This window comes from Mytilus californianus, unplaced genomic scaffold (genome assembly GCF_021869535.1).
Source record: "Mytilus californianus isolate M0D057914Y unplaced genomic scaffold, xbMytCali1.0.p SCAF_5, whole genome shotgun sequence".
NCBI lineage: Eukaryota > Metazoa > Mollusca > Bivalvia > Mytilida > Mytilidae > Mytilus > Mytilus californianus.
The window spans coordinates 41,837,037-41,864,870 of NW_026262701.1; the positions used below are offsets into that span (position 1 = coordinate 41,837,037).

Below are 27,834 nucleotides of genomic sequence, written 5' to 3' on the forward strand. Positions count from 1 at the left end.
AGATCGAAATATTTGAATTTTCTCGCAGATGCTCGAGATTTTACGTTATTTCGTACCGCCAAATTTGAATGGGAAAATTGGCTAATGTTACCGAAAATATTTGAACATAAACAGGATTTGTATTAATAATGGACCCATATACAGAAGTAAGTAGAAACTAGATACCTGAAAATTAATGAAATTTGTATTGTGTTAGTTGTAAAAAATCACAACTGACCAAATGAAAAATGCTGATCAGACAAGGCGTTGTTTTGAAAATTGAATTCAAACGAAGAAACAAATAATAGCATGTGGATGTATATGTGCATGATTAGTCCGTATAAATGAGATGTCAAACCTTATTCCATTTAATTGATAAAAGTTATTATTTAATTAATTGAAAAGAAAACTAATCAAAACATCAGTCATTGAATGTTGAGAAAACTTCAAACAAATTAACTTATGTATTCTAACTGCTAAATAATTAACATGTGATGATTTTCAACGATTTAATGAATAAAATAAATCCCAACTAAATTTTGTTAAACATAATTAGAAATTGAAAGATCATTTATACAAGTCATATTAATAATTATTTATATTAATCGGATGCCGATTTGACCACCTAAATGCCGATTTGACTATAAATAGGTGCTGATTTGACCGGATGCCGATTTAACCAGGTGCCGATTTGACTTTTTCTTTAGGTGCCGATTTGACTTGTACCCGTCATGAGTCATGACACACCCCTTACATTGCCTTTATGATTTCTCTGTTAGGATTCAGACACCTGTTTTTTTTTGCATCTGATCCCTATAGAACAACATTCAACTTTATTAAGTAAAATAAATCTTATCCTATTTGTCACAAGAGTAAAATGTCTTGCGCTACAAAAGAAAAATGATTGTTGTATGACATCAATAGTTGATCATGAAGTGTCACAGATTACCAAATAGCAAGAAGGATTATTGAAGGAAATAAAAAGGATTTTAAGAATTTGTTCTTCGTAAATTGTAATCCTTTGGAATCAGCTGGAATAAGACATAGTGTGAGCTAAGTCAGTCATGAGCCTCAAGACAGCTCTCCAACACCGTCAATAGGTGCTTTCTCTCCCATCGAATACAAAACAGAATTGGTATCTTTGATGGAACAATAGAGATTTCCCTTAATTTTGAAGCTTCACAACAGAAAACATTTGATGGCACATATCAAGAGTGATTGTTTTATGAACATCATTAGGTTTGTTCTAGGTAACTTTTAAGTGGTGTTTACTTTTTTATTACCAGCTTCATTCGTAGACCTGTGACTCATTTCACAGAAAAATTTTATGAGACATAATACTCAATTTTTTGTGAAAAGTGCCCCTGAGGCAGGTTGAATTACGTTGATCAGTGGAATGTTATGAGAGACATTGTACTTGCAAAATTTGGATTAAAAACACAAAATATTGAACAAAGCAGAGCAGCATGAAATTATTTTGATACAGTGATTGCATTACTCTGCATTTGTACTTTCAGCAACTTCTAGAGAGAACACGACAGAGAAGAGAGATGTTAAATCAGAAAATGGGGAAAACCCCTGAAGTTACGCCTCGAAAAAGATTCCTGCAGGACAACACCACAGATAATTTACCACAATCTGATACCAAAACTCTCATGAAAGAAGGTATTTTGATTTATATATCTGATACAAGAAGTATTGGTTATTTACAGATTTTAATTCATGTACATGCATATCATAGACACAAAAAAACCTATATACTTGTTTCCTGTCTCCCAGTTGAAAAATATTAGGGTTGGTTGATAGGTAAAATAGTTTTTTTTCTTCTTCAATCATTTAATTGAACCAATAATTGAAGATACATGTATTTGGAAAATTCGGAAATGTTCTTGGCTTTGACGGTGCCTAACCAAAAATGTACATAAAATGTGTCAGGTTAGTAAAGAGGTATCTCAGACAAGAAACAGAACTTATTATTTTGGAAACTTATTTGCAGATTTCAATACATCATGTACATACATTATTATATATCATATCTTGACATACACAAATTAGTAAACTGGGTTTAGGATATGCAATATATTCCATGGTAGTGACCAGTTCAATGAGACTGTTAAACTGTCACAGTATTTTGTAGTGACATTCTGAATCACCTTGACTATATTTCATGGTAGTGGTCAGTTCAGTTCACTTTGTTAAACTGTCATGAAGTTTTGTAGTGAAGTGCTGAATCATCTTGTAATGTACAAAGGAAAAAGAGAAGGTAGATAAATGAATATTTAAATTGTATGATACTTTTTCCTTCTTTTAAATATATGCAAAAGAATTAATAAACATTAATATTGTGTTATAAATTTGTAGTTCCACAATTATTCAGCAACCATATCTTTTTCAGCATCACCTGGCAAGAGACAATGTGTTAGAGAAGATGAAATAAATATTAAGCCAGACACACCGGCTATAAGTAGTGTGAGATCTAGAATGCATCATTTGACACAACAGAGAACTGATTGGTCTTCAGAAGGTATGAAATAGTCCTGTACACAGTTTGCATCTCTTCAAAGGGAAATATAACATTAATTCAAAAGAAAAAGAAAGATAGCAACTAGATTTTAGCAAATAACAGTTATGACAGACGCAGCCAACTACCACTGAATTACAGATTCCTGGCTTAGTACAGACACACAACAAATGTGGCTGTATGTTAAGCATGTTTGTGAGCACTCAACATGTAGCTATCAAATGAACCTCTTGAAATCAAACTACCATTCTATTAAACAGTCATAATGTGAAAAATCAAAACCTCCAAAACATTCACAGTCTCATAATGCAACACCATTTCTGAATTCCACTACAATTTGGGACACTTTAAGACCAGTACAAAAAATCTTTTGAAAAAAAGTTAATTCCAAGACCTTTTGTGGAAGTCACTGATGAAAAGACTTCTTTGTTTCCTGATATAATGTTTATGCCACAAAAATAATGGGAAGGTAAATAGATTTTGTATTCATTGAAAAGATATAGGTCGTCTGTTGTGAAAAACAAAAAAAGTAAAAAAAAAACATATTGTTGCACACAAACATTTTTCTAAAAATGCCTCAAGCCAAATAAAGGTAAAAGCTTGAAATAAAGGCATACTAAATTAAAACTAATTAAAAAAGAAAAGTGTTTTAAAGAGATGAATAATTTTAAATACAGATGGTACAGATTCTGACACTTCACATCCTAAACCAGTTCCTAGAAAGTCTATACAGAATACCCTAACAGAGGAAAAAGAACCACCTAAAGTAGAAGGACAGAGGAGAGGGAGACTTGCTAACTTAGCTGCCACAATAAACAATTGGGAAGATGATCTTAGTCATCCCACAATTCCGTAAGTAATGGGCTAGTGGTATTAGAAACACCATATATAATTGATGCTTTAAGAAGTCTTTCATATCTGAATGGTTTAATATATTACAGGTTTCACTGACCGTTTGCCTTTCCAGTCAAATGAAACCAGGTCATTTGTAGAATTTGGCATTGATTGCATTTCTATGTTAGTTTCTGTTTAATTGAGTCACAGTTTTTGTCGAGCATGCGACTTTTGTCGCAAAAGCAAGACATAGCGATCCTACATTCCGTCATCGGCAGCGTCCACAAATATTCACTCTGTGGTTAAAGTTTTTCAAATTTTAATAACTTTCTTAAACTATCCTGGATTTCTACCAAACTTGGACAGAAGCTTGTTTATGATCATAAGATAGTATCCAGAAGTAAATTTTGTAAAAATAAAAATCCTGTTTATCCATATTTTACTCATAAATGGACTTAGTTTTTCTGACAGTTAACATTACATTCGCTCTGTGGTTCAAGTTTTTGAAATTTTAATAACTTTCTTAAACTATCCTGGATTTGTACCATACTTGGAAAGAAGCTTGTTTATGATTATAAGATAGTATTCAAAAGTAAATTTTGTTCAAAAAAAAATCCTGTTTATTCGTATTTTACTTATAAATGGACTTAGTTTTTCTGCCAGTTAACATTACATTCACTCTGTGGTTAAAGTTTTCAAAATTTTAATAACTTTCTTAAACTATCCTGGATATGTACCAAACTTGGACAGAAGCTTGTTTGTGATCAAAAGCTAGTATCTAGAAGGAAATTTTGTAAAAAAAAATTTCCTGTTCTTCCTTATATTACTTATAAATGGACTTAGTTTTTCTTCCAGTTAACATTACATACAGTCTGCAGTTAAAGTTTTTAAAACATTTATTAGATTCATAAACCATCCTGGATTCTTATCAAACTTGAACAGAAGCTTCTTACATTCAAAAGATAGTATCTAGAGGAAAATTTTTAATAATTATTTCCCCATTTTTGTTGAGCCTGCGACTAACAGCAAAAGTAGGTGAGACACTGGGTTCAGCGGAACCTGTACAAATTTTTTAAACTATGGACAATTTAGAGCTTGATTTGTTGTAAAAGACTAAATTTGAAAACTATGTTGACCTCTAAATGTATCCAAGTTATTTGTATCATTAGACTGCTGTTATATTGAGGTATACTTTTCAAAATTTAAAACCATGTATACAGACATTTTCATTACAAAAAACCAATTGACAAGATTGATATGATTCAAGAATGTACAATATTTGAAGCCGAAACAAAACTATTTTGATAACATATTGTTAAAGAAGTAAACAGTCAAGAATATTTTCCCCAAAAAAAATCAGGAATATGGCCAATAGTATATTTTGTCTTTACTACAGGTTAAACAACTAAAAAATTAAAAATGTTAATTCAAAAATAAGAAGAGATCAGTTTATATGCCTTGCTTTATATATGGGTTTTACTGAAACTATGGAGGCTCAGATTCTGAAAAGATGTATATACAGAATCAAGATTTTACCTTTAATTTATGAACATGACCATATTATTCTTTTGCAGAAGTAGTAAAAATACAGAAGAGAAAAGACCAAAATGGCAGCCTCCTAAGAAGGAAGATAGTGTACAACCTCCTGCTCCAAAATCTAATGTAGATTCAAAATGGCAAACATCTAAAAGGGATAATTCTGCAGACATTGTTATGCAATCGCCAACTAAGAAAACGAGTCCAGGAAGTGTACCTGCCCCACCACCTCCACCTGCCTTTCCCTCACCAAAGAAATATGCCGCTCCAGCTCCTCCAACTGGATCACCAATTAAGAGCAAAACATCAATTGTACTGATGGACTCTCATAGTTCAGAGGTTAAGCCTAAGCATCAAGTTAAACAACTAGTAAACAAAGAACCAGTTAATTTGCCCTCAAAAAATGGTACAGCTATTGGTGCCACATGTAAGCCTGTTGTTTCCAAAGTTGAGCAACCTGTTAAACAGATGGCAACACCAGTTAATAATAAACCACCTTGTCAGACTCCATCATCTTCTGAGGCCTTCCAACCTACTGTAAACAGGGAACCCGACAGTGATGATCCAGCTTCTAAGCCTGTGTCATCTAGAATGGCTTCATGGCAACAAAGAGTGAACAGTTCTGTGCCACCAAAAGAAGAAGAGCCAACAGCCTATTCGGTCAATGCTCGTATGTCTGCCTGGGAAACCATGACATCATCAAACCAAGTTTCAAACATTAAGAAAGTAGATCCTGGAAGCTCACCTACTAAATCTCCATGCAGACAAGGTCCCATACAGTCAAATATATCAAAAGCAAGAACCATAACTCCAAGTAAAGTTGTTAAAGATAGTATCATGGAAAAGGCAACCAAAATACAGAGTAGTATATCAACTCCAGTCAGCAACCTTCAGCCTGGACAATCTCCAGCTGGTAAGATTGGTAGTGCTACAAAAATGATCCATCAGAAGTTGTTTGATCAGGTACAGCACAGTAAGACAGGTGATGTGGCTGATCAGATGAGGAAACAAAGAATGGCAGAACTAAATACTTTACAGAACAGATGGACTAATGGTGTATTAAAGGAGGACAAATTACAGGTGATTTAATATATTTGTCCCTTTAAAAGGTTTAAAAATGTATGATCAGAAGTAGTAGAGTTGCTGTTTGCATTAATTCATTGTTTCTAATAGACCTAGGAGACGACTTTCATTGTTTTCACCCTAAAATGATAAGTATTACCCAGAATGCATCAGATGTTGGAAAATGTAAATTGAGATCACAATTTTCAATGTTAGACGTGTGAAGATGCTGACAATGCACTTCTGTAAAAATCTTTTTCAGGGTAAAATTAGGTTTTAAAGTTAATGTCAATATTAAAAATGTATGGCTTGATCAATTCCAGTATGAACATTTTAAGCTTGGACACTAGATCATAAGAGCTAGATATACGGTGATTGGATTGAGAAGATGCATGGTAAATATCCTTTTTATGAAAAAAATGAATCATTTAAAAAAGACCTTATTTAAAATTGATTTTTTTTATGAATGTTAAGGCATTTATATATTAAAAAAATAGATCCATACAAAAAAAGAAATAAGCATTCTGTTGCACTGTTTTCTTTTTGTTCCTCTTTTGCACTGGACCTAAATGTTTAAGATATATTTGAACAAATGAGACAAATATTGGTATAATCAGTATGGAATGTTTACAATATGTTATTTCAGGACAATGTCAATCAACCAACTGAGGTCAAGAATGCTACTGTGCCAGTAGGGAAAAGGGATGCAATCAGGGCCAAAGCAAGAGAAGGTAAACAAATATTTTTTTTATTATCAGAAATATTTTTAACACTGACATATTTGATGAACAAGTGTTTAACATCCAGTTGGCAATCATTTAAAATAGTCACAAGGAATACATGATGATATGGAATAAATATGAATAAAACAATATGGACTTCCAAAAATATTGGACAATGCAACAGTCCTCACCAACAAACTATACCTCAGAAAAAATAGACCTACAAACATTGGCAATTATAACCATAAAGATCTCATGGTTCAGACACAAAATATGGATGGGTAAACCCATTTACATGTGTTTGCCTTATGTCTTAAAAGTAATTTATTCCAATTTAATCAAGTGTATGCTCACAATGTTTTTTTTCAGATCTGATATTTATTGCATTAATTGGTTCATCATGTTCTAATCCATTTTACACTGAACATTTTCTGGGATTAACAGTGGTGAAGGGATCATGAAATGGGGTTGTACCAAAGAAACAACTTTCATTGGTGGCAAATGCATGAATAGATTCCATTGCCCTTTCAATTAACACTATTTAAAAGTATGGGTGTTTTTTTTAAATTCAACATTGAAAATAAGATAACATTACACTTACCATGCTGAATTGTTTTCAGAAAAAGTCTAATTTTCGTTTATTTGCAAAAATATGCAAATTATATGCAAATGAGCTTTACCCTGCTGCTGAAGCATATTGATTTCTTTAAATCTAAGGTAGGGGATCACGGGGCGGGGTGGTTGGGGTGAGGAAGTGGGGGTGGGTGGCGAGAATTTGCCCCAAAGTTGGTCATCAGGTGCAAAAAGCGTCATTTTTGACGATTTTTCGTCCTATTACTTGACCCCAAAGACCGAGGGATGCTGATATAGGTATCCATCTGTAGTCTGCATGTACAGTGGACCCCAGTAAACACATTAACCCAAACAGTTCTTAGGTTGGAGTGAAACTGATCTGGGAACACCAGTCTAAAGAAGGTCATTTGGACAAAAAATACGGAATTTCACGATTTTTTCCGATTTTGGACTTCAACTGGACCTGAAACTGGAAGTAGTCGTTTCCTCTGCGTATTTCAAAAATAATTATGATCAGTAGATATATGTCTGCGGGTTTACACTATTTTTGAAAGTTTTAGGCCTCTGAACTTCCTGTGTAAGACACAGAAGGGAAGCCCACCCCTCCAGAAAAACCAGTTTTATCCAATTTCAATTTTCCAAGTTAGTATTTGAGCTCAAAATGCTACTTAAACATGAGAAACATGACAATAGATAGCCTCAGGTTGAGGGAACATGCATCCATTTCGAAATAAGTATCATAAAGTTGACCTCTAAAAGTATGGAGAGCCATTAGAGCCAAATAACGGTGGTCTGGGTCATCCCGTCATATGAAGGGCTCAGCATGGTAAGGGTTAACAATATTCTAATTTTCTTTTGCATGCTTGGTAATTGGTTTCTTCATTTGCTTTGTTGTTTATGCTAGATTTTGATAGAAAGTTAGCTGAAATGGGATTTGACCTTTCAGATGAACAGGCTTCCTATGACTTCAAGAAAGGTCAACAAAAAAGTGGTTCCGAATCTTCAGGTGAGGAGAGCTCCCGAAAGGGGAAAGCACCCTTACCTCCAGCAGCACCACCACTACCAGAACAAATAAACAAAGCATTGCCACCCCGCCCAACAACTCAGCCAAATTACAAAGCAAATGGTAAACAGTCTGCAAAACCAGGAACCAGTTTATATCGACTTATCTCACAGAAAAGGAATGATAAGCCAGATGTTCCTACCAACAAAACTCAAGACAATTCTGGAAAGAAGGTTCAGTTTGAAGACAGTTTTGATAGCACTGAAGATGATGAATTGTACGTTAAAAAGTCTTCATCCAGCACAGAGGATGAGACAGACATTGGAGAAAATGGAGATCCTACCACAGATGATATGGACACTCAAGACGATTCTTTTGAAAGTTCTAATAGTGCTTTTTCTACAGATATAGATCATCCTGTCAAAGATTTACCTCTTATTAATAATCAAGCTCGCCATTACATGGAAGATGACACTGATGGAGACGACTGCAGTCTTAGTGCATTTGTACCTGCTTCAGTTCGAAGAGAAAGTATACTTCCACATGGACCACCACAAGATGCCACCCCACAGAAATCAGAAAGTCACAGCAGAAAAACACAACATACAGTGGCATCTGTGCCATCGGCAGTCAGACATCAGAGCACAACAAATCTCAAACAGTACCTTGACGAAACATCTTCAAGCCAAGGGAGTTCAACAAGCAGTCTGAACAGTGAGACTGATTCTAATCAAAGCTCTTTCAATGAAGATTCAAGGAGGATGCAGGAAACTGATGATGAAACAAATGAAGCAGAAATTGATGATTTTCTTGATGAGGCAATGAGTGATACAGAGTCTGAGGCAAAACCACCACAAGTAACACCAGTAAGTTAGAAACTATTCTCATTTATTCTACAACTCCATACTTTATGAATAAGAGAAAGTCGATAATCTTATAAAGCCGTAAGTGACATAAATAAAAGATTTCCATAGGATGTTTTTTTTTCTAATGCTGTAAAAGATTATAGGTTTATGGAATTTTTCATTGTTAATTTTATCACCAAAGAGGGATGAAAGATACCAGAGGGACAGTCAAACTCATAGATCGAAAACAAACTGACAACGCCATGGCCAAAAATAAAAAGACAGACAAATAATAGTACAGATGACACAACATAGAAAACCAAAGACTAAGCAACACGAACCCGGCCAAATTTGTTTTATTTATCCAAACTGTACAGGTTTGGCAAAGTATTACCACTACCTCCCCCCCCTCCCGGGTTTTCCCGGGCTGGGCAATACTCCCAGAAACGGGTAATACTGGGCAATATAATTTTTTAAGCTTATATCAACACTAAATAGTAAAGATTTGTTGTAGTTTCATAGTATTATAACTAAATATATACATTTTATACAGATAACCATTGAGAGTCTGTGTTCTAATCTGAATAATTACTTATTAATTAGTGATGTACATATGAATTATTTAAAAGTAATTTCCTTACATGTAATTGTTAATTCTTAATATTACATGTAGTTATATATATTTGAAAAAAATGAATTCTTTGGCTTTATGTTAACAGTTTGACAAATCTAGACAGAAGGGTGATTTAATAGATTTTTAGGAGAATTATTGAGAAAGGCTTTTTCCATTAATATTTATCTAATGTGTCTTCAACGTACACTTGTCTCAGAGTTGCTAGAATAATACTTTTTCAAATGTATACACTTGTATTATAAGACTCTCAAACAAGTAAACTTATTTATAAATCAAAATATGTTTATAAATATCTTAAATGTATTGCATTTGTGTTTGATCACTGAATCCTCTTTCAAATTCAGGCCAGTATTTTACATTACCCAGTATTACCCGGTAAAACCCAGTAAAACCTGGGTTTTCCCAGTATTTCCTACTTGGCTGGGCAATACTCATAAAACCTGGGTTTTTGCCAACCCTGAAACTGTATGTCAAATTTTTGTAAGGATATTGTTTGGATATGAAACAAAAAATTATATGTTACACCAAAATTAGTATCATATATTTTCTTCCTGTTATATATAATCTTGACGACAGATACACTCAACAAAACCACTAAATATGTTATCGTTAATTAAATTCTACCCATTTTACTTTTCAGAGAAAAAGGAGAAGTCACATGATAGCCACTAGTGGTGCATATGAATCAAATGGTGATGAACATAATCTAGTATATAGTGTTAGTATGTATAGAAATAAAAGGTAAGCATAATCTAGTATATAGTGTTAGTATGTATAGAAATAAAAGGTAAGCATAATCTAGTATATAGTGTTAGTATGTATAGAAATAAAAGGTAAGCTTAATCTAGTATATAGTGTTAGTATGTATAGAAATAAAAGGTAAGCATAATCTAGTATATAGTGTTAGTATGTATAGAAATAAAAGGTAAGCATAATCTAGTATATAGTGTTAGTATGTATAGAAATAAAAGGTAAGCGGCTTTATGATGAAGTTTTAGGTTTCTATGAAATTTTGAAAAGGTAAGTTTTCATTTTGTCCTTTTAATAATGAAAACACTGGTTTATATGTGAACATTGACATTTTATCCTATACAGTGATGCAAGTATGTGAAACAATACCCTATACAATGCTGCCTGTACAGTGATGCAAGTATGTGAAACAATACCCTATACAATGCTGCCTGTACAGTGATGCAAGTATGTGAAACAATACCCTATACAATGTAGCCTGTACAGTGATGCAAGTATGTGAAACAATACCCTATACAATGCAGCCTGTACAGTGATGCAAGTATGTGAAACAATACCCTATACAATGCTGCCTGTACAGTGATGCAAGTATGTGAAACAATACCCTATACAATGCAGCCTGTACAGTGATGCAAGTATGTGAAACAATACCCTATACAATGCTGCCTATACAGTGATGCAAGTATGTGAAACAATACCCTATACAATGCTGCCTGTACAGTGATGCATGCCAATTGAAACAATCTACTATAGAATTTAACAGTAAAACATTATGTCTCTTGTATTCATATCAGTACCATGCAGAGGAAACTACAACCCCAAAAAAACTTAGTCTTTCAAAGTCTATAGTGTAATTTTGCAAATATGGTCAGAAATTTTCTACTGAATTGATCCTGTCCCTGACCTTTTTTTTTAATTTTTTTTTTTATTTTATATGGGCAACAGAAAAGTCATTGCTTTCATATTATATTTTATTTGGAGATTTTAATTTTTTCATATAGGGATGGACCAACATCACCAGACCGAAAAATAGTGAGAAATCGTCAGTTCCAGGCAGACATTCAGGAAGAAGAAATAGAAATGCCAACTCACCTACCACCTGATGTAGAAAGAAAGTCTGTGCAGGAGAGAATTCATGTATGATCGAGTTAGATTTTTATGCCCCGACGTAGGCGACAGGGGCATTAAGTGGTACCCTTGACCGTCTGTCCCTTTTTTGTTGCAAAGCTTGAGAGGGGGCATAAGTATCCTCAGACACATTCTTCTTTTATTTTTATTCAAGCAATGTACATATAGTCAATGTAAAATAAGACCCTCAGATATATATATATATATATGATGATAATGTTTTCATTCATGTAAATCTGGTTTTGTTTTTTGTTGTTCTTTTTTTGTTCTTGTTGCTTGATTTTGGAAATAAGGAGACTTAATTTTTCAAGGAATGAGTTATTGATGCATAAATTATATCCCTAAAATCTGAAGGAAAAAAGAAATAACAATTTTTTTGATTTATAATTTTAGGAGTTACAGGAACTAGTCAGTCAAGAACAAAGTGTTATAATGCAAACGAGTAATGCTCTAAACCAGTGCTGCCTGGGTAATTCACATTTTGCTGGGTCAGCAGAACAAGTAGAATGCAATAGACTTTTGTTGTTAGCTTGTAAGTATTCATATTATAGTGTCTCTTCATACTTGTATTATATGTCTCTGATATTAGGGTGTATATTAAGACAGCAAAATCTGAATAAACAAATCAAGTCGATTTGTGTGGATAAGATAGGTGTTATTTTATTGATTTCTATGATTATTTATGGAATTATTTTAGACAAATAAATAATACAGTACATTCCGGTTATTTGCATAGCCTATTTGTCAGACGAAAATATGCAATTAAGCGGAGTATGCTTATATCCGAAATGCCAAATTACGGAGTCAAACAACATCGATAGTGCAGATCAGTAAAGGAAATCCCTGAAGAAAGATGAACGTCCATAATCCACTTACAACATATTGAATGCTTATTTATTCTAATAAAAGTTATTTGTCTAGTGTCATACATGTTAATTCATTGTGTATTCTTTCAATAACGTTTATAAACACATTTTGTTTTAGTTTATTTACGTACCAACTTTTCCTTTACCTGAGATACGAAAATAAAATTGTTCTAAAAATAGATTTGTTTCTATGACCCGGATGTACAATGTACATTGTTACGGTCTGATTAAAATAAACTGTTTAACAATACTACACAGTTTATAATCATTTTAAACAATAAATGTGTAATGAACTGCCTTTGATATGCAGTATTTACCGATTGCACAGTGATGTAACACTGTTACTTTAACCTCGTTAGTTTCGTATATGCAAAGCAGTTAACAGGTAATGGGGCCCTGCACGGGTTATTTGCTGGACACGAGTGTTGAAAGTGAGAAAATATAATAATTAGAAGTTAATGTTCTTTTCAAAAAATATTAAAAATAAAAGATTGATGTATAAAATTCTTCAACCAAATATAAATGCCCTATACAATTTAACATAAGTGTAGATCACCCCAAGCCGAATTACGAGATTACACATTGGATAATGATCGATAATTAGCAGGTGTTATTGTTTTAAAAATTCACCCAAAATGTAATCTATGAACAATGTTTGAAATCCAATCAATAATTAACACCTTTTGAGATAGAATGGTCGTGTTTTTACGACAATCAGCTGTTTGACATTTTTATGACCTCGAGGCTTAAAATAGAACATGGGAAACTTTACCTGTGTACACATCAAGGCTTATTTTACAATCATATAAACACGAAAGAAACTGTTTTAAAACTTTATTTAAATAACACAGAAGTAAATATGAAATAATAACGAAAATTATGATGCATTCAAGAAAAATATACTTACCAAATTGCCGTTTCCGGTAAAAAAATCTCGTCAGTTTTAACTAAGCATATCTAGCTGGCGATTATTTTCTATGCAATTAACCGAAATGCCACTTGTAAGGCTATGCATATAACCGGACAATTTAACATTAGATGAATGGGAAATGGTTTTGTGCAGGAGAAAAGTATGCAATTAACCGAATTATGCTATTAAGCGGTATTCAATTAAGTGGAGTCGACTGTATAAAAAAATAAAAATAAAAACATATCTGATAAATTGCAAACACATTGATTTCATTAGCCTCACATAATGTGAGTTAGTAATGCTCAGTAATAATTTATAGAATGTGTATTTTATATGGCGGTACTTTATTATTGAAGTTTGTCAAAAATGCCTTAACTGGGTTTTACTTGTGTTGTTGGCTTGGCGTCTTATTGATATTCACATGACACCATGTTTCTTTGAGTCATATTTAAATTAAAGCAAATAAACCTGTGTACTTTTAATTTCCAAAACATCAAGTGTATATGAAAAGAGATGTAAAGTTTTCATTAATCCATCTGAAAAGTGATATATTGAAAGAAAAATAATATGTTTATTTTGAATGTTACTTAAGGTCAGAAAAGGCAAGCATATTTAACAGAAATGCAGCGTTTGAAAGAAACGGGACAACTAGACCCACCTGGACATGGAACTAAAGGCTCTCTTACAATTAGTGATATCAGACTGCCATTGAAAAAGGAATTTGTTACAAAGATTGGAACAACATCAGGTAAACATTTATTAAAAAGAAGAGATAGATGCTATCAATAAGAAGTCATATACAAATGTCAATTATTGAAAATTTTTCACACCTCTTTTAAGCAATATTTGGAGTAAATAATATTCGGGTTGTCCATCTATTCACTTTTCTGTCTTGTTACATAATCTTTGATTACTATTTTCTCAGTGGATTTGAACTTTTTCTCTGACAGTGGATTTGAACCAACTTTGTGTCATTGAAGACTTGTGTTGTGTTAGAAATTATATTAATTAGAATATTACAATTACTGCATAGGTGAATCTGAATTGAACATGTTTATTATATGTGATTCAGCTCCTGTGATAAGGAATAATCAATTTATATCTACATGCAACTTGTTAAGTTCAAGTTATACTGTGAATATGATTTTCAGACATATTGTACAGCCACTTGGTAGGGGTATATACAATATAATGATGCAAACATATCAAATATCACGATGCATCATCTTCACTAGCCAAGTCCCCTCCTCTCCACCCTTGGCAGATTAAGCCAACATTTGTGATTTCAATGCTGCGCCATCTATCGATAGATAGAAGTCACACCCATTCTGACTAAACCAATCTTGACCAATGGCAGCACGATCTCTCTTCTGTGTAGAGGTGAAAAAATGTTTCTGTCTAGTGTTTACAAATTTCGTGAAGCATGAACCGAAAATATGCGTTGACATTCTAACATTTGCACAAGAAACATACCCAGGAACTTCAATTAGTTGATTAAGAATTTTGAAATTGTCACTTGATATAGTCTTTATGTTAACGGGGTAAAGACATGTTGCACAATCAGCATGTGGCAATTGTTTATTTACATTTTCAGATACAACAGTACATTACTTTTTAATCCTGATAAGAAACAATGCTCAGATTATAACCACACAGATGTTATCTACCCATGATCCTATGATGAGAGGAAGTCTGGACTTTCCTAATCTTATTAAAATACATGGAATCTCAGGCAGTTTTAAACTTACAATGGAAATATTCAGTATGGTGAGATATTTGTAAACTGTAAATTTTGTTTCTAATACAATATTCATATGTTTTTTTGACAGAGAGAATTTAAAATCCTAGTTCTTAAATTTATTATACTCCTTTTGCTCTTTTCACAAAAAATCTTTATATGATTTGATTGATTGTAATTTGTATTGAAACTTTCTTTTTTTTTATGATTTGTTGTGAAAAATGTCAGTTTCTACAACTTCTTATTTTGAAGACCATACTCTATGAACATCAAAACATTTATTATTCTGTCCACCATTAAAACTCTACAATTTGAGTGCAGTTTGTTGGCCAAATGGGTCTTACAAAGAAAGTTAGATATACTTAACAAAATAAGGGAACATTTTATTTTGAAAAATGTTTAATAACAGAAGCACAATAGTCTCAATGAACCAGAAGAGGCTGATGAAACATTTTTTTAATGGCCTCACATGTTTGAAAACAATACTGCATTAATTCTGCTTAAAACCATTGCAATTGTTTTTATTTCAGAATGTTTCTAGGGAGTCTGTTGGGAAAGATAAAAAGAAGAAAACACCTAAAAAATCTTCAATGAAAAGTTCACATGTTACTAGTAAGTGTGTACAAGTTTCTGTAGCTATAATTTGATACTTTATACTCTCCCTACTTAATCAATGTTTGAACATAGATTTGATGGACTTTAAAAGCATGGGTTGTTATGAATTTAATATGAAAAATAACACTTTATAAATTTGATCTAATGTAATCTGTACCATGAGTGACCAAATGATTCCTTAAAAAGACAAAGATGATGGTACATTACTTTGGTTAACATTTCCTCAACAATCTTCAAGAAAGCAATAAATTGAACTGACACAAGGAGTTAAATTTTATGTGTTATACATTCATTTGACTTGCAAAGTTTTAATCAGATCCAACATTAGGGGTATTCTCTGATACTAACATTTTTTATGCCCCACCTAGCAGCATTATGTTTTTCAGTCTGTTCGTCCGTCTGTCCCGCTTCAGGTTAAAGTTTTTGGTCAAGGTAGTTTTTTAGTGAAGTTGAAGTCCAATCAACTTGAAACTTAGTACCCATGTTCCCTTTGATATGATCTTTCTAATTTTAATGCCAAATTAGAGTTTTGACCCCAATTTCACAGTCCACAGAACACAGAAAATGATAGTGCTATTGGGGCATATGTGTACTATGGACAAATTCTTGTTTTCAATATGTTATCAATGCTTTTAAATGCCATATATTTAGGGAAACAAAACTACAAATATTAACCATTGCAAAAATTAATTATAGGAAAGGTTCCTTAGTGACTTATTTATATCTCAGAAGAAGCTATTCCATCTGTCAAATTTTGTTATGATTGTGTCTGTCTATGGAAAAGACTTTTTTTGTTACTTGGACATGGAATTTAATGAGAAATAAAAACTTGTCTCTTGGACCATAAACATAATAATCCTTTGAGATTTCTGGTGTTGGTTTGTTTTTTGTTTTTTTTTTAGGGGGACTATAGAAATACTTCACTGTATAAAAAACAATATGAAAAATACCTATTGCATAGATAATTAACTTTAATTTTAGCATACACATGTCCATGTTGTATGATTGGTTGTAATTGTCCAAGGAACAGAGGTATGGTTGGATTGATGTGACCTAGGGATGGAAATTATATAAAATACATACACAAAGACTCATATTCTTTTTGTTATTAAAATGAATTTATTTTCAAAAGTGATGGTCTCTTGATCCATAATTTTCATACAATTGCATTTAATTTCCTTGCACCAATTTTTCAACACTTTGCTGTGGATTGTATCACATGGTATATGTTAATCACAAACTGGTTTTCCCCAAATGATTGGAAAAGGTTTTTGTTAGCTTTTTATAAATTACAAGTATCATATTGGAATATTGATAGAAAACAATACTGAATCAATGGGAAGAGGGAAAAAGTAACCTTTTTGACAAATTAAATTATCTTCCTCAAACCCTGCTGAGAAAGATACCTCAAATATTTTCTGTGCAAAACACTATAAAAAGAATAGAAGGCCATTTAAAAGAGGGCTGTAAAGTAATTTAAAATTGATGTCCGTTCCACAACAACATACATGGAACCTAGGAAGACACTTTGAAATCTCAACTATGAGTGGGAGTTTTTTTGTAGCGTAATGGAAGAAAAATTCTAAAATTGCCTCTATACAAGAATGCCCCATTTTTATACCTCTGTTTACGGGACGTATTATGGTAAACCTCTGGCTGTCCATCGTCAAATTGTAGGACAATAACTCAAAAACAATTCAACCAATTTTCATGAAATTTTGGTGAATTTTTTATATCTATTGACGTAAGCTCCCTTTCGATTTTTATAAATTTTAGATTTTACGTTTCCGAGTTTGGTGATTTTATTCATAAAAAAGGGGGATTTTCCAGTTTTCGAACAAGAACTCAAAAATGTTTTGAGCAGTTTTCATGAAACTTTGGTGAATTGTTTATATCTATTTATGTGAGATCCCATTCGATTTTTATAAATTTTAGATCTTACGTTTCCGAGTTATGTGATTTTATTCATAAAAAAGGGGGATTTTCCAGTTTTCGAAAAAGAACTCAAAAATGCTTTGAGCAGTTTTCATGAAACTTTGGCGACTGTTGTATCTATTAAAATAAGCATCCTTAATTTATTTATAAATTTCTGGTATGACATTGAGGAGTAATGGAACTTTATTCATTGAAAAAGCAACGGCATATTATGCGCTCATGTCACAACTCTTTATTAAAGTGTCTCCCCTTGGTACTGTGTATGGTTTAATTGACAACCCTTAAATGTACTTGTAGAAAAAAGTGAACAATTGTTCGAAAAAGACCAATTTCCTCTTCTCTAACTTTCATACTCCTGAGTTGTAAACGTCTGAAATGAATGAGTTTGATGTATTTGTAGTGCCAAGTCCTGGTGGTCCGACAGCAGTAAGAACAACCAGCTTTACACTGATAACAACTCTGCCTATCTCAATGAAATCCTTAGACAAGACAAGTTTTACCCTTGAAAGAGTAAGTAATGAGTAACATAAAGTTTCTGGTTATGAATATTCTTAAGTGATTTGTTGTAGTAAGACAATGCTACCCTGGCAGTTTTAGAACTATTATTTTTGCAAGATACATGATTTTTTTGTAATTTAGTCCTTATAGTCATACAAAAAAAAATGAAAAATTCTAAATTATTCTTATGTTTATAATTTTAGAAAAATGTTCATTTAACACGCAATGCATTAAATATTTGGCCTATCTATACCTTTTTTTTTTGGAAAAAAAACTTTGCTAACAGAAACATTTTGAAACAAATGATTTTCTTTATTTCAGATTTCCTATTTATCTCCCTTGCATGGAACTATTTACATGAGACTGAAATGTTTGATGGAACAAAATGTTGAAGAGAGAGGATTTTTGGTAAGGTTGTTTCTTTATGGACTAATAATAAATCACATCTTGTCAGTGTTATGGCTGCTCAACTTATGAGTTCATATTAAATTATTTGAAAATAAATTTTGGTTTTTTGTTCGACCTATGTTGGTGCTGGATATCCGACCATTAAATGCATTTTGTTCTTGGAAAAAAAATGAAACTAAAAGAGTCACTTCAAATGAAAAAAAATTATGCAATACTCAAAACATAAAATATAAATTTTCTTGGAACACATACTCAAGTGATATCACAGAAATGACCGAAACTGTTGAAGTGAAACAAGTATGAAAATAAACTGAGGAAAAAATATGTCAACCCCATTTTACATCTTTTCAGCGTGTCAATCTAGTACATGAGCAGGGTTTATTTATTTATTATATGGAATGGTTACAAAACCAGACCGTATTTTTTTCAAACAAAACGAATTAAATTTATGAATTACGTACAAGCTTGTATGAACTAATATCTCAAAATGTCCTCCTTTCAGACAATGTTTGAAGATGTCAGTGGTCTTGGAGCCTGGCACAGAAGATGGTGTGTGTTAACTGGTAACAAGTTGTGTTTCTGGAAATACCCTGATGATGAACAGAAAAAGGTAATGAATGGAGACCGGTGCTTTTGGTATAATTTTTTAAGTGTGTATGTATTGCTGCACGAAAGCAAATAGAATGGTAATATAAGAAGGTACATGGGAATGGTTCGGAGAATATAGACTTACAAAATAGGTTGAAATGAAAAAGATATAGGGTAGAACTTTTGTTGAAAAAACCTTATTTAAAATGTCTTATATTCTTAGTGAAAGTTCTGTTCAGGTTGTTTTCTGTAAATTCAGAAATTATTGAGAGGTTTTAATTAATGTGAATAATGCGACAGGGTGAGGATCGCAATGATAAGAACTGGCATTCTGATATCTGATACATATTACTGTATGTAGATTTTCTTGAAATCACAATTATTAATCTCGCATTTTTGTCCATTCTTTAAAAATTGCAGTAATAAATGCACACACTAATTTCTGAATTTACAGTATGTTTTTTCTGATAGTCCATAAGTGGACAGTTAATTCAGATATAAAAACTTCAGAATAGTTAGATTGAACAATTTGACATATTAGTTTTACATCATGAAGGGAACTCGTCCAACTGCTTCATTCAGGAGATGGAAATTTAAAACAAAAAGTTGTTGGTATCTTTTGATGAGACAGATACCTAATGACACAAATAACCGAAAGACATCAAGTGGGCAACATCAAGCCTAAAATTTGACAGAAACAAAAGATTTGTCATTGAAACCCTAATTATTAAAAAAAAAAAACTACATAGCTAAATGACATACAACTTCAGACACTTTCATTGTTGAAGACCTTACGGTGACCTATAGTTGTTAATTTCTGTGTCATTTGGTCTCTTGTGGAGAGTTGTCTCATTGGCAATCATACCACATCTTCTTTTTTATATTCAGACACTTTCACATCTTACAAATATACAGCATCTAATATTGAAAAATGGTAAACGATGTTTATTTTGGCTGTTCTAGGATCCTATTGGATATTTTGACCTGAAGAGATGTATAACAGAAAAAGTAGGCTTGATACCAAGGGATATCTGTGCAAGACCTAATACATTTGAACTGGTAACAGTGCGACAGCCAAGGAGAGGGGAACCAGACACTTTGATTTCAAAAACATACAATACCATGACAACCACAAGGTATGATAAATGAAATAAAATTAAAGAAAAGAATTATCTAAAATAATGAGTAAAAAACATGAAAATATGAGGTTCCAAGTATAAGTTTGTTGAACGACAACCTAAGAATGCAATAAAACCAGGAAAAAGTATGGTCAACATACTCTTCAATAGACTAATGTCTATACAATAAGTTCTGAAAATCTTGGAGTTTTAGACAAGTTGTTCATAAATTAATCAGAGACTACCAAGAATAATGCTGCCACCAAATTCTTTATGGCAAAAAAAGAACCATATCAAATTTTTCCAAAGACAGTCATTGACCAAGTCCAAGCTTGTGTTTACAAAGCAGATAGAGATGGAAATCCAATAACTTACTGAGTGGTCAGTAGATGGTGTGTTATAATGAACATCTCAGACCAATCAACCGAAACAAAAAAAAATCTTATCCTTAGGCAGGCAAATTTCTACACCCTTTTGTTAGAACATAGACATTCTAACACTATTAACCCTTAGACTGCTAGCGCGACTATTGTCGTTCTGATAAAGCAGTCCGCTACTGCTACGCGCGACTATTGTCGTTTCTGTATCTCATTTGTTTACACAGTTACCATGGAATGGGCGGGGTCAATATTCATGAGATTGCGGCAGTTTAGACTTGAATGGATTATGATTGGTTAAAATTCTGCGTACTTTCAAGGTTCTCTTGACTTTAAATCAGGTATAAGCATGAAACCGAAAGTGAAAAATTTAGATGGAAAAAGTAACAAAACGGCGGAAATTGTTTGGAGTGATGGCCAACATTTTCAGAAGTATTTCAATGATAACAATGTAACAGCGGCGGCCAATTTAAATGATTTGGACGAGAACAGAAGATATAATAGATGGAAATAGAAACATTCTAGCAAAACTGCGAACAGAAGACTTTTAAAGCGGGAACCACAGGGATTCCCCAGACGATGTTCGAAATGGATGACATGAAACAGGATTTGCGATGTTTATCATTGCGCCTTTCAACTGTGAATCAATATTGATCACTGACATCGATAGATTCAAACATTATGTTTGTCAAGATTATTTATTGACGAAAGTTATATCAATGAACTTGTTGTTAAAACATATTTGTACATGGAAGTAAAAGTCGAAAGTCGGAAGGAAAATACCGGAAAATAGTTGCATAAAAAAAAACTTTGGTCCGAGAAGAAACTTTTTTCTTTTGATAATCGCAATGGAACTAGTTCTTAAAAGAGACTTTTAACAATATTGGTTCAATTCTGAAGTCATGGATACTTTTGAAAAGTTTTTACATTGATGGATTCGTGTTAATAAAACATGGAAAAAAAAAAATTACCTTTGTTTACCTCTATTTGCACCTGTACAGGTAATAAATGACCAGAGACTCACACAAAAATAAATAAATAAAAAATACAGAATATAACAATACTTTTTTATTGATGAATATTCAATATTTACAAAGATATTACAATTGTAAGTAAACATGTTTATTTCATCAGTGATTAAAATTTTATTCAGCAATACACAAAAGTACAATAGAAATGAATGCAGCAGTCTAAGGGTTAAGCATGTGAACCCTGAAAAAGACCAGGATGGTAGTGTAAAAAATATAATGACTTTTAAAGCTTGTTCTCATCTCTAGTACATGACATTTTTAACTTGTCAAATCTAATTATACACTTTCGTCAGTCTAGGGTAGTCTTCTAGCTTCTATTGCAGGGGGTTGAATCCAGGGTTTGGTCAAATCAAAAACTTTAAAATTTGCACCAAGAATATAGGAGGAAAAGAAAAGACTGATTAACTCTGATTTAGACTTTTGCATTGGTCTAGTATAGAGCAGCATATTCGTATCTCAATTAACATGTTATCCTGAATAAATGCATGTTATATGTGCTGCTGGATTTTAAGTACCCATCATTCAATGAATCAATATATGTTTTATTTTTATTTTTAGACATATGCTTTCTGCTGACACAAAAGAAGAAAGGATAAATTGGTGCAATAAAATTAACAGAGCATTAGCCAACATCAGGACATGGCATTCTGATGCTATGAGGCCAATCAGATTACCAACTAAAAACACTTGAGCAGATGATCATACAGGATATGGACTAAAATGAAGGGAAACAGTTCCCTAGAAGTGTGCCAAAAGGTCTAGTGAGACCAGCAAGACTTAAGACTTCAGTAGAAATACTTGTGATATATTTTATATATATATGTATGGTGCATATAATTATATAGATTATGCCTGTGTAATCTGCTACACGCTTATTATAGGGTTAGCTAGGATTTAGATACACTTTCTGTTTATACATGGGCTGGTCCCTTACATTGAGGGACATGCACACACTTAATTTCAGTCTTGGATTGTAAAGTCATCAATTTCTTTTTATGTATCTCATTAAAATTTTCTCAATCCCGGTGTAAATGAACTTTAATAGTGGGTCTGACTGTAAAGCAATTTATTCTGTTGGACATGGGTTTTTTTTTCACAATTTGAGTAACCCTATCTTAAGTTATTGAAAATAATTACATTACTGACTCATTGTCATAGTAAATTTTTAAATATTGCAAGGATACAAGTAATGTACTTTCTAAAACCTGTTTGCATGTGTGAGAGTGCTGTAATTTCTCATTTGACATTCAATTGTTTATAAATTTAACATACTTTATAAATCAGTTAGATCATATTTCTAAGTTGAACATTGTATAAAAACACTGACAAAATTTTATTGGAAAAATACCGAAAAGATTTCAAACCAGATTTATAACAGTATCTGCACTGTTTACTTATTACATTTCTGAACAGTTTTCTATAATCAAGAATTTGTACGTTTTTTATTCCTGTTTTTATTAGTATCAATCATGGAAAAATTAGCAATAGTTTTATTTCGTTGTACAAAAAGCTGTTTTTTATTATTTTATAACTTATGATGCACCATTTTTGTATAACCATGTTAACTATATATTTGTTTTTTTGTTACTCTTGTGTTTCCTGTCTTATTTATCCTTTTCTTCATCTTATTCACGTCTTTGTCAGTTTATGATATTATACATGTATCAAGAATTTGGGTGTCCAAACCAAACATTGTGTATAAAAACATTTTATCTGGAGTGTGCACCTTGTAGAGAGGATAATTTAGATCATCGGATGATAGTTAATCCGATTCTCATTGAGTCAGTTACATTGTAAAAGATCTGATATTTTACTACTAGTTTCTGGCAGTTCTCTCAAATATTAGCTCTAGTAACATTTGACAGAGTTCAAATTTGGTATTTAAATGAAATATTTGTAATTTCTCCTTTATGAGAGAAGAAATTACGAATTCATTATATTGATATATAATATTAAGGAGTGTAATGTGTTTTTTTGACCTGCAGGAATTTTTAAACCAAATAAAACATCTAGAAGTCTTTTTGTCTTTTCATTGTAACAGCTTGTTACACAATAAGTATTGGCTGGCATCAATTCCAATTAAAATGGGATACTGTAAATAGTCTGGCAAAAACTTTTTTCTATTTTGAAAATTGGAAAGGAACATGTTTCGCAAAAAGGAAAACTGGCATTTTAGATTTTTGTCTCAACTGTGACGAAAGACGTGGAAGCAGAGACATTTATGTTGCATTTTCAGCGGTGTGGATGTTAATTGGATTGTTAAGTAATCTGCTTAAGTCAGTTTGATATCACTCCTTGTGATAGATCAATGATATTTTCTATAAAGTTGCATCACTATCAGTACATACCAGTTTTTGACTATTTTGAAGCTCTGCCCACTTGGTCATGGTCCTGTGACTGAATTAATTTTTAATGTTGCTGTCCATCAGATTGTTTTTCTGGATTTTCTGCTGACAGGTGAGACATCTCTCTGTGTCAACAGTGTATTATATCATTATTGGTGTGAAGCATCTCCTGGAATCTTAATGTTATTGTTCAACAATCACATAGATAAGACCAATTAAAATTAATTGATAAGATTTTCATTCCTTCCCCAGCCCTGCCCCAATTTTTTTTACTGTAAAAAATTTACAAATTCTGTATTTTGTTCATTTCCATTACCAGTAACTGCCGATAATTTTGTTTCATTCAAACTTCCTGTTGCAAATTTCGGTTTTCGTATTTCTTCGAGTAATTTCACCAAAATTATTAAGTCTACATATTCTGCTGCTCTCTGATGACAAAATTATCTTCCAAGAATTGAGATCAATTACGAAAGGGCATGAAACATTCAAGTTACGAGTAGAACTCTGTATTCATAATACTTGTGTTGCATACCAATGCATATGCTTCAATTTTATGGGCACTACAAACCATAGCTTTATATATAGAAAGCAAAATAAATTTGATGTAGGTAGTCTAAAAAAAAGCATTTCTCAACGTTTTTGCTATTTACTGAATAAAGGTTTCTAAAGCGGCAGTTACAAGTGTACATGAAGAACAGTGATTGCCAATCAGAAATATTTATTACAAAAAATTTTTAAATTATGTAGAGTTACTTATATATATGAAATAACCTTACTTATATTGCCCTTGCATATGAAGAACAAATTACAAAAGGGTTTCGGAGGAAATAAAAATTAAAAAATAAAATCCTTCCACCCTCCCCATTTTAAAAAAAAAATCTGAATGAAAATCGAATTTTAGTTGGCCTAATACTAAGTCACTATTTATGTTTAATATTCTCTATGGATATTATAACCATGAGCCCCTGATTATGGACAGGTGACCGTATTGGTAATGTAAAACCCACCCTAATTTCAGTTGATCAAAATCAACTTTGACATCATTTAAGAATAAATCATGTCTTGAAGTGGATTTTTGTTAAGAAAAGAGAAATTGCTATTTTCACTTTTCAAAAAATTTTCAGTAAAGGAACAGTATTAAAAAGTGATGTTTATTTTTAAGTTCTTTGAAAAATTCTGGAATTATTGTTTTGCAACAGAAAGGGATCAATTATTATTTGTAAGTTCAGTGTCGAAGAGACTAAGACTACTATGCTTTGCTCTTGTCCTTGGTCCTTTGTTGATACTGTAAATTCTGAAATTTCTGTGTGCATTAATTATTGCAATGTTTGAACAATGGACACTAATGCTTAATTCTAAGGAATTTAAGATTATATAAAAGTTCTGAATGTAAATAATGATATCAAAATTTGAAATGATGGTTTTCATTATCGTGTCGCAGAAAGCGAGACATAGGGATGGTGATCTGGCGGCATTAGCAAACTTCTTATAAACTTAATATTTCAGAAGGTAGAAGACCTGGATCCTTCATACTTTGTATATAGATGCCTTATGTTATGAAGTTTCCGTATGCAATAAGTCTAACTATATTTGGTGTATGAAAATATTTTACGATGTAAATGTCAGTCTAGCAGGTTTTATTCGACTTTGACCTCATTTTTACGGTTCATTGCTCAATGTTAAGTTTTCCTGTTTAAGTTTGTTTCTTAGATGATATATGCAATAGGTCAACTATATTTGATAATTTGATATATGGAATGATTGTAAGGTGTATATGTTTGTCTGGTAGTTATCATCTGACCTTGTCCTCATTTTCTCGGTTCATTGGTCAATGTGAAGTTTTCCTGTTTAAGTTTGTTTTTTAGATGATATATGCAATAGGTCAACTATATTTAAAGCATGTAAGGTGTACATGTCTGTCTGACAGGATTCATCTGACCTTGACCTCATTTTTGTGGTTCATTGATCAATGTTAAGTTTTCTTGGCTAAGTTTGTTTCTTAGATACTATGTGCAATAGGACTAGGTCAACTTTTAAAGCATAGAATGATTGTAAGGTGTACATGTCTGTCTGGCAGGGTTCATCTGACATTGACCTTGTTTTCTTGGTTCTTTGCTCAATATAAAGTTTTCATGGGTTTGGTCTGTTTCTTGTATACTATGAGCAATAGGTCAACTATATTTAGTGTATGGAATGATTTTAAGGTGTACATGTATTTCTGGCTTGGTTTATCTGACCTTGACCTCATTTTCTTTGATTATGTTAAGTTTGTGTGATACTTGTATTAAAACTTTATATTTAGGACTATCAACATAAAATCAATGGTCAGTAAAGCAGGCGAGACATTTCAGTGTATGCACTCTTGTTTTTGTTAAATGTATCCCATCTCAATTTTACAAAATAAAAACATCGCTAAAAATTTCTAAATTTACATGATCTTATATTAGATTATGACCAAAACATACAAAAATTAAGACCTAAAATTTATATAGAATGAATGCACAATCAAATGAGAAGTAGCAAGTTTAGAAACTACTATAAGTCTAAAGGGAAATGAATTACTTTGTGGTTATAGTGACCTAATACCTGTTGAATGTAAATTTAAACTTCCTCATCAAAGTGAGACACACTCAAATAGTCTACCTGTTTACTTATTTTAGATGCAACTGAAATTGTTTGGTTCCATTTGTTACAATTTAAAACGGTTGAATTCCATTTTTCTCTCTCCTGTGATGGAAGTTGCAGAAAGCGAGACAGGGATTGCTTTTCTGGCATGGTCGTCGTAGTTAGCGTCAACAATTGTTGTTTTCTGCTTAAGTAAGTTTGATAGGAACTACTTGTGATAGAGCATGGATATGTAATATAAAGTTGCATTACTATCAGTACATATCAGTTTCAGAGGCAGATTTAGGGGTGGGGGCAGGGGATCGGACCCCGCTTTTGTGGGAAAAATTTGGTGATTATTTAGGGAATCACTGGAGCGGACCCCACTTATGAAAATTTCTTGATCCGCCACTGAGTTTGTTGACTTTTTCGACTCCTTGTCCCGTAGGTCATGGTTCAGTGACTTTCAATTAATTACCAAATTTCAATGTTAAGGTTTCTGCTTAAGTTAGTTTGACAGGAACTACTTACAATAGACAACGATATTTCTATAAAGCTACATTACTGCCTGAACATCTCAGTTTGTTGAGCATTTCGAGGTCCTGCCCACTAGTTCATGGTCCAGGGACTTTAAATTAATTAGCAATGTTGCTGTCCATCAGATTGTCTTTTACTGAGTTTTATGCCGACAGTCGAGACATTTCTCTGTGTCAACAGTTTATTGGTGAGCATCAATTTTAATTGTGATGAAAATAGGTTATCTACCCAAAGAATTTATAACCTAATTACACCTTATAAAAGAAAGCCAGATTTTGATTGGTTGATAGCCAGTGTATTTTTCGCATATTCTAATATTTTTTCCTCATTTCAAACGAGTTTGCCTATTTTTCACCACTGCCGGTGAATTTGCCTCAAATACCATGGTATTTGCCATTTTGGATACCGTAAATTCAGAAATTATTGTGAGGTTTTTATTAATGCGTATAATGCGACTCGTTTAGTATCGCAATAATAAGAACTCGCATTTAGATAGCTAAACCATTGATCTATATGTAGATTTTTCTATAATCGCAATAATTGAACTTGCATTCTTGTCAAGTTTTTAAAAATCGCAATAATAAATGCACGCAATAATATCTGAATTTACAGTATTCCTTTTTTACCCTCTCGAGCATTTTCCCGCCAAAATTTTTTGGATATGACGTTACATAAAA

General features: G+C 32.4%; 2 protein-coding genes across 12 annotated transcripts in view; one reads left to right on the forward strand and one right to left on the reverse strand.

Annotated features, from left to right (window-relative positions):
- LOC127702198 (nuclear receptor coactivator 5-like) overlaps nucleotides 1-27,834 on the reverse strand; it is a 196,623-nt gene that overhangs the window by 63,635 nt on the left and 105,154 nt on the right. The gene's annotated exons all lie outside the window — the stretch shown is intronic.
- Nucleotides 32-23,689, forward strand: LOC127702197 (anillin-like). Of its 2 annotated transcripts, none has more exons than XM_052206286.1 (18): nucleotides 32-146; nucleotides 1,497-1,644; nucleotides 2,375-2,503; nucleotides 3,178-3,352; nucleotides 4,909-5,950; nucleotides 6,579-6,663; nucleotides 8,132-9,096; nucleotides 10,350-10,450; nucleotides 11,461-11,596; nucleotides 11,981-12,119; nucleotides 13,956-14,111; nucleotides 14,958-15,130; nucleotides 15,632-15,713; nucleotides 18,052-18,161; nucleotides 18,471-18,557; nucleotides 19,060-19,167; nucleotides 20,109-20,281; nucleotides 22,230-23,689. In XM_052206286.1, exons 1-18 carry the CDS (start codon nucleotides 129-131, stop codon nucleotides 22,360-22,362), a joined length of 3,960 nt encoding a protein of 1,319 aa, XP_052062246.1. In that variant the 5' UTR covers nucleotides 32-128; the 3' UTR covers nucleotides 22,363-23,689. The 2 variants fall into 2 exon arrangements, with proteins under 2 accessions (XP_052062246.1, XP_052062247.1); XM_052206287.1 differs by having other exon boundaries at nucleotides 8,174-9,096.

Bases quoted from the DNA above. Each gene is read 5' to 3' on its own strand.
- LOC127702197 (XM_052206286.1), top strand. The intron at 18,558-19,059 runs GTAAGGTTGTTT...TCCTCCTTTCAG, and splicing joins TTGAAGAGAGAGGATTTTTG to ACAATGTTTGAAGATGTCAG. The intron at 20,282-22,229 runs GTATGATAAATG...TTTTATTTTTAG, and splicing joins AATACCATGACAACCACAAG to ACATATGCTTTCTGCTGACA.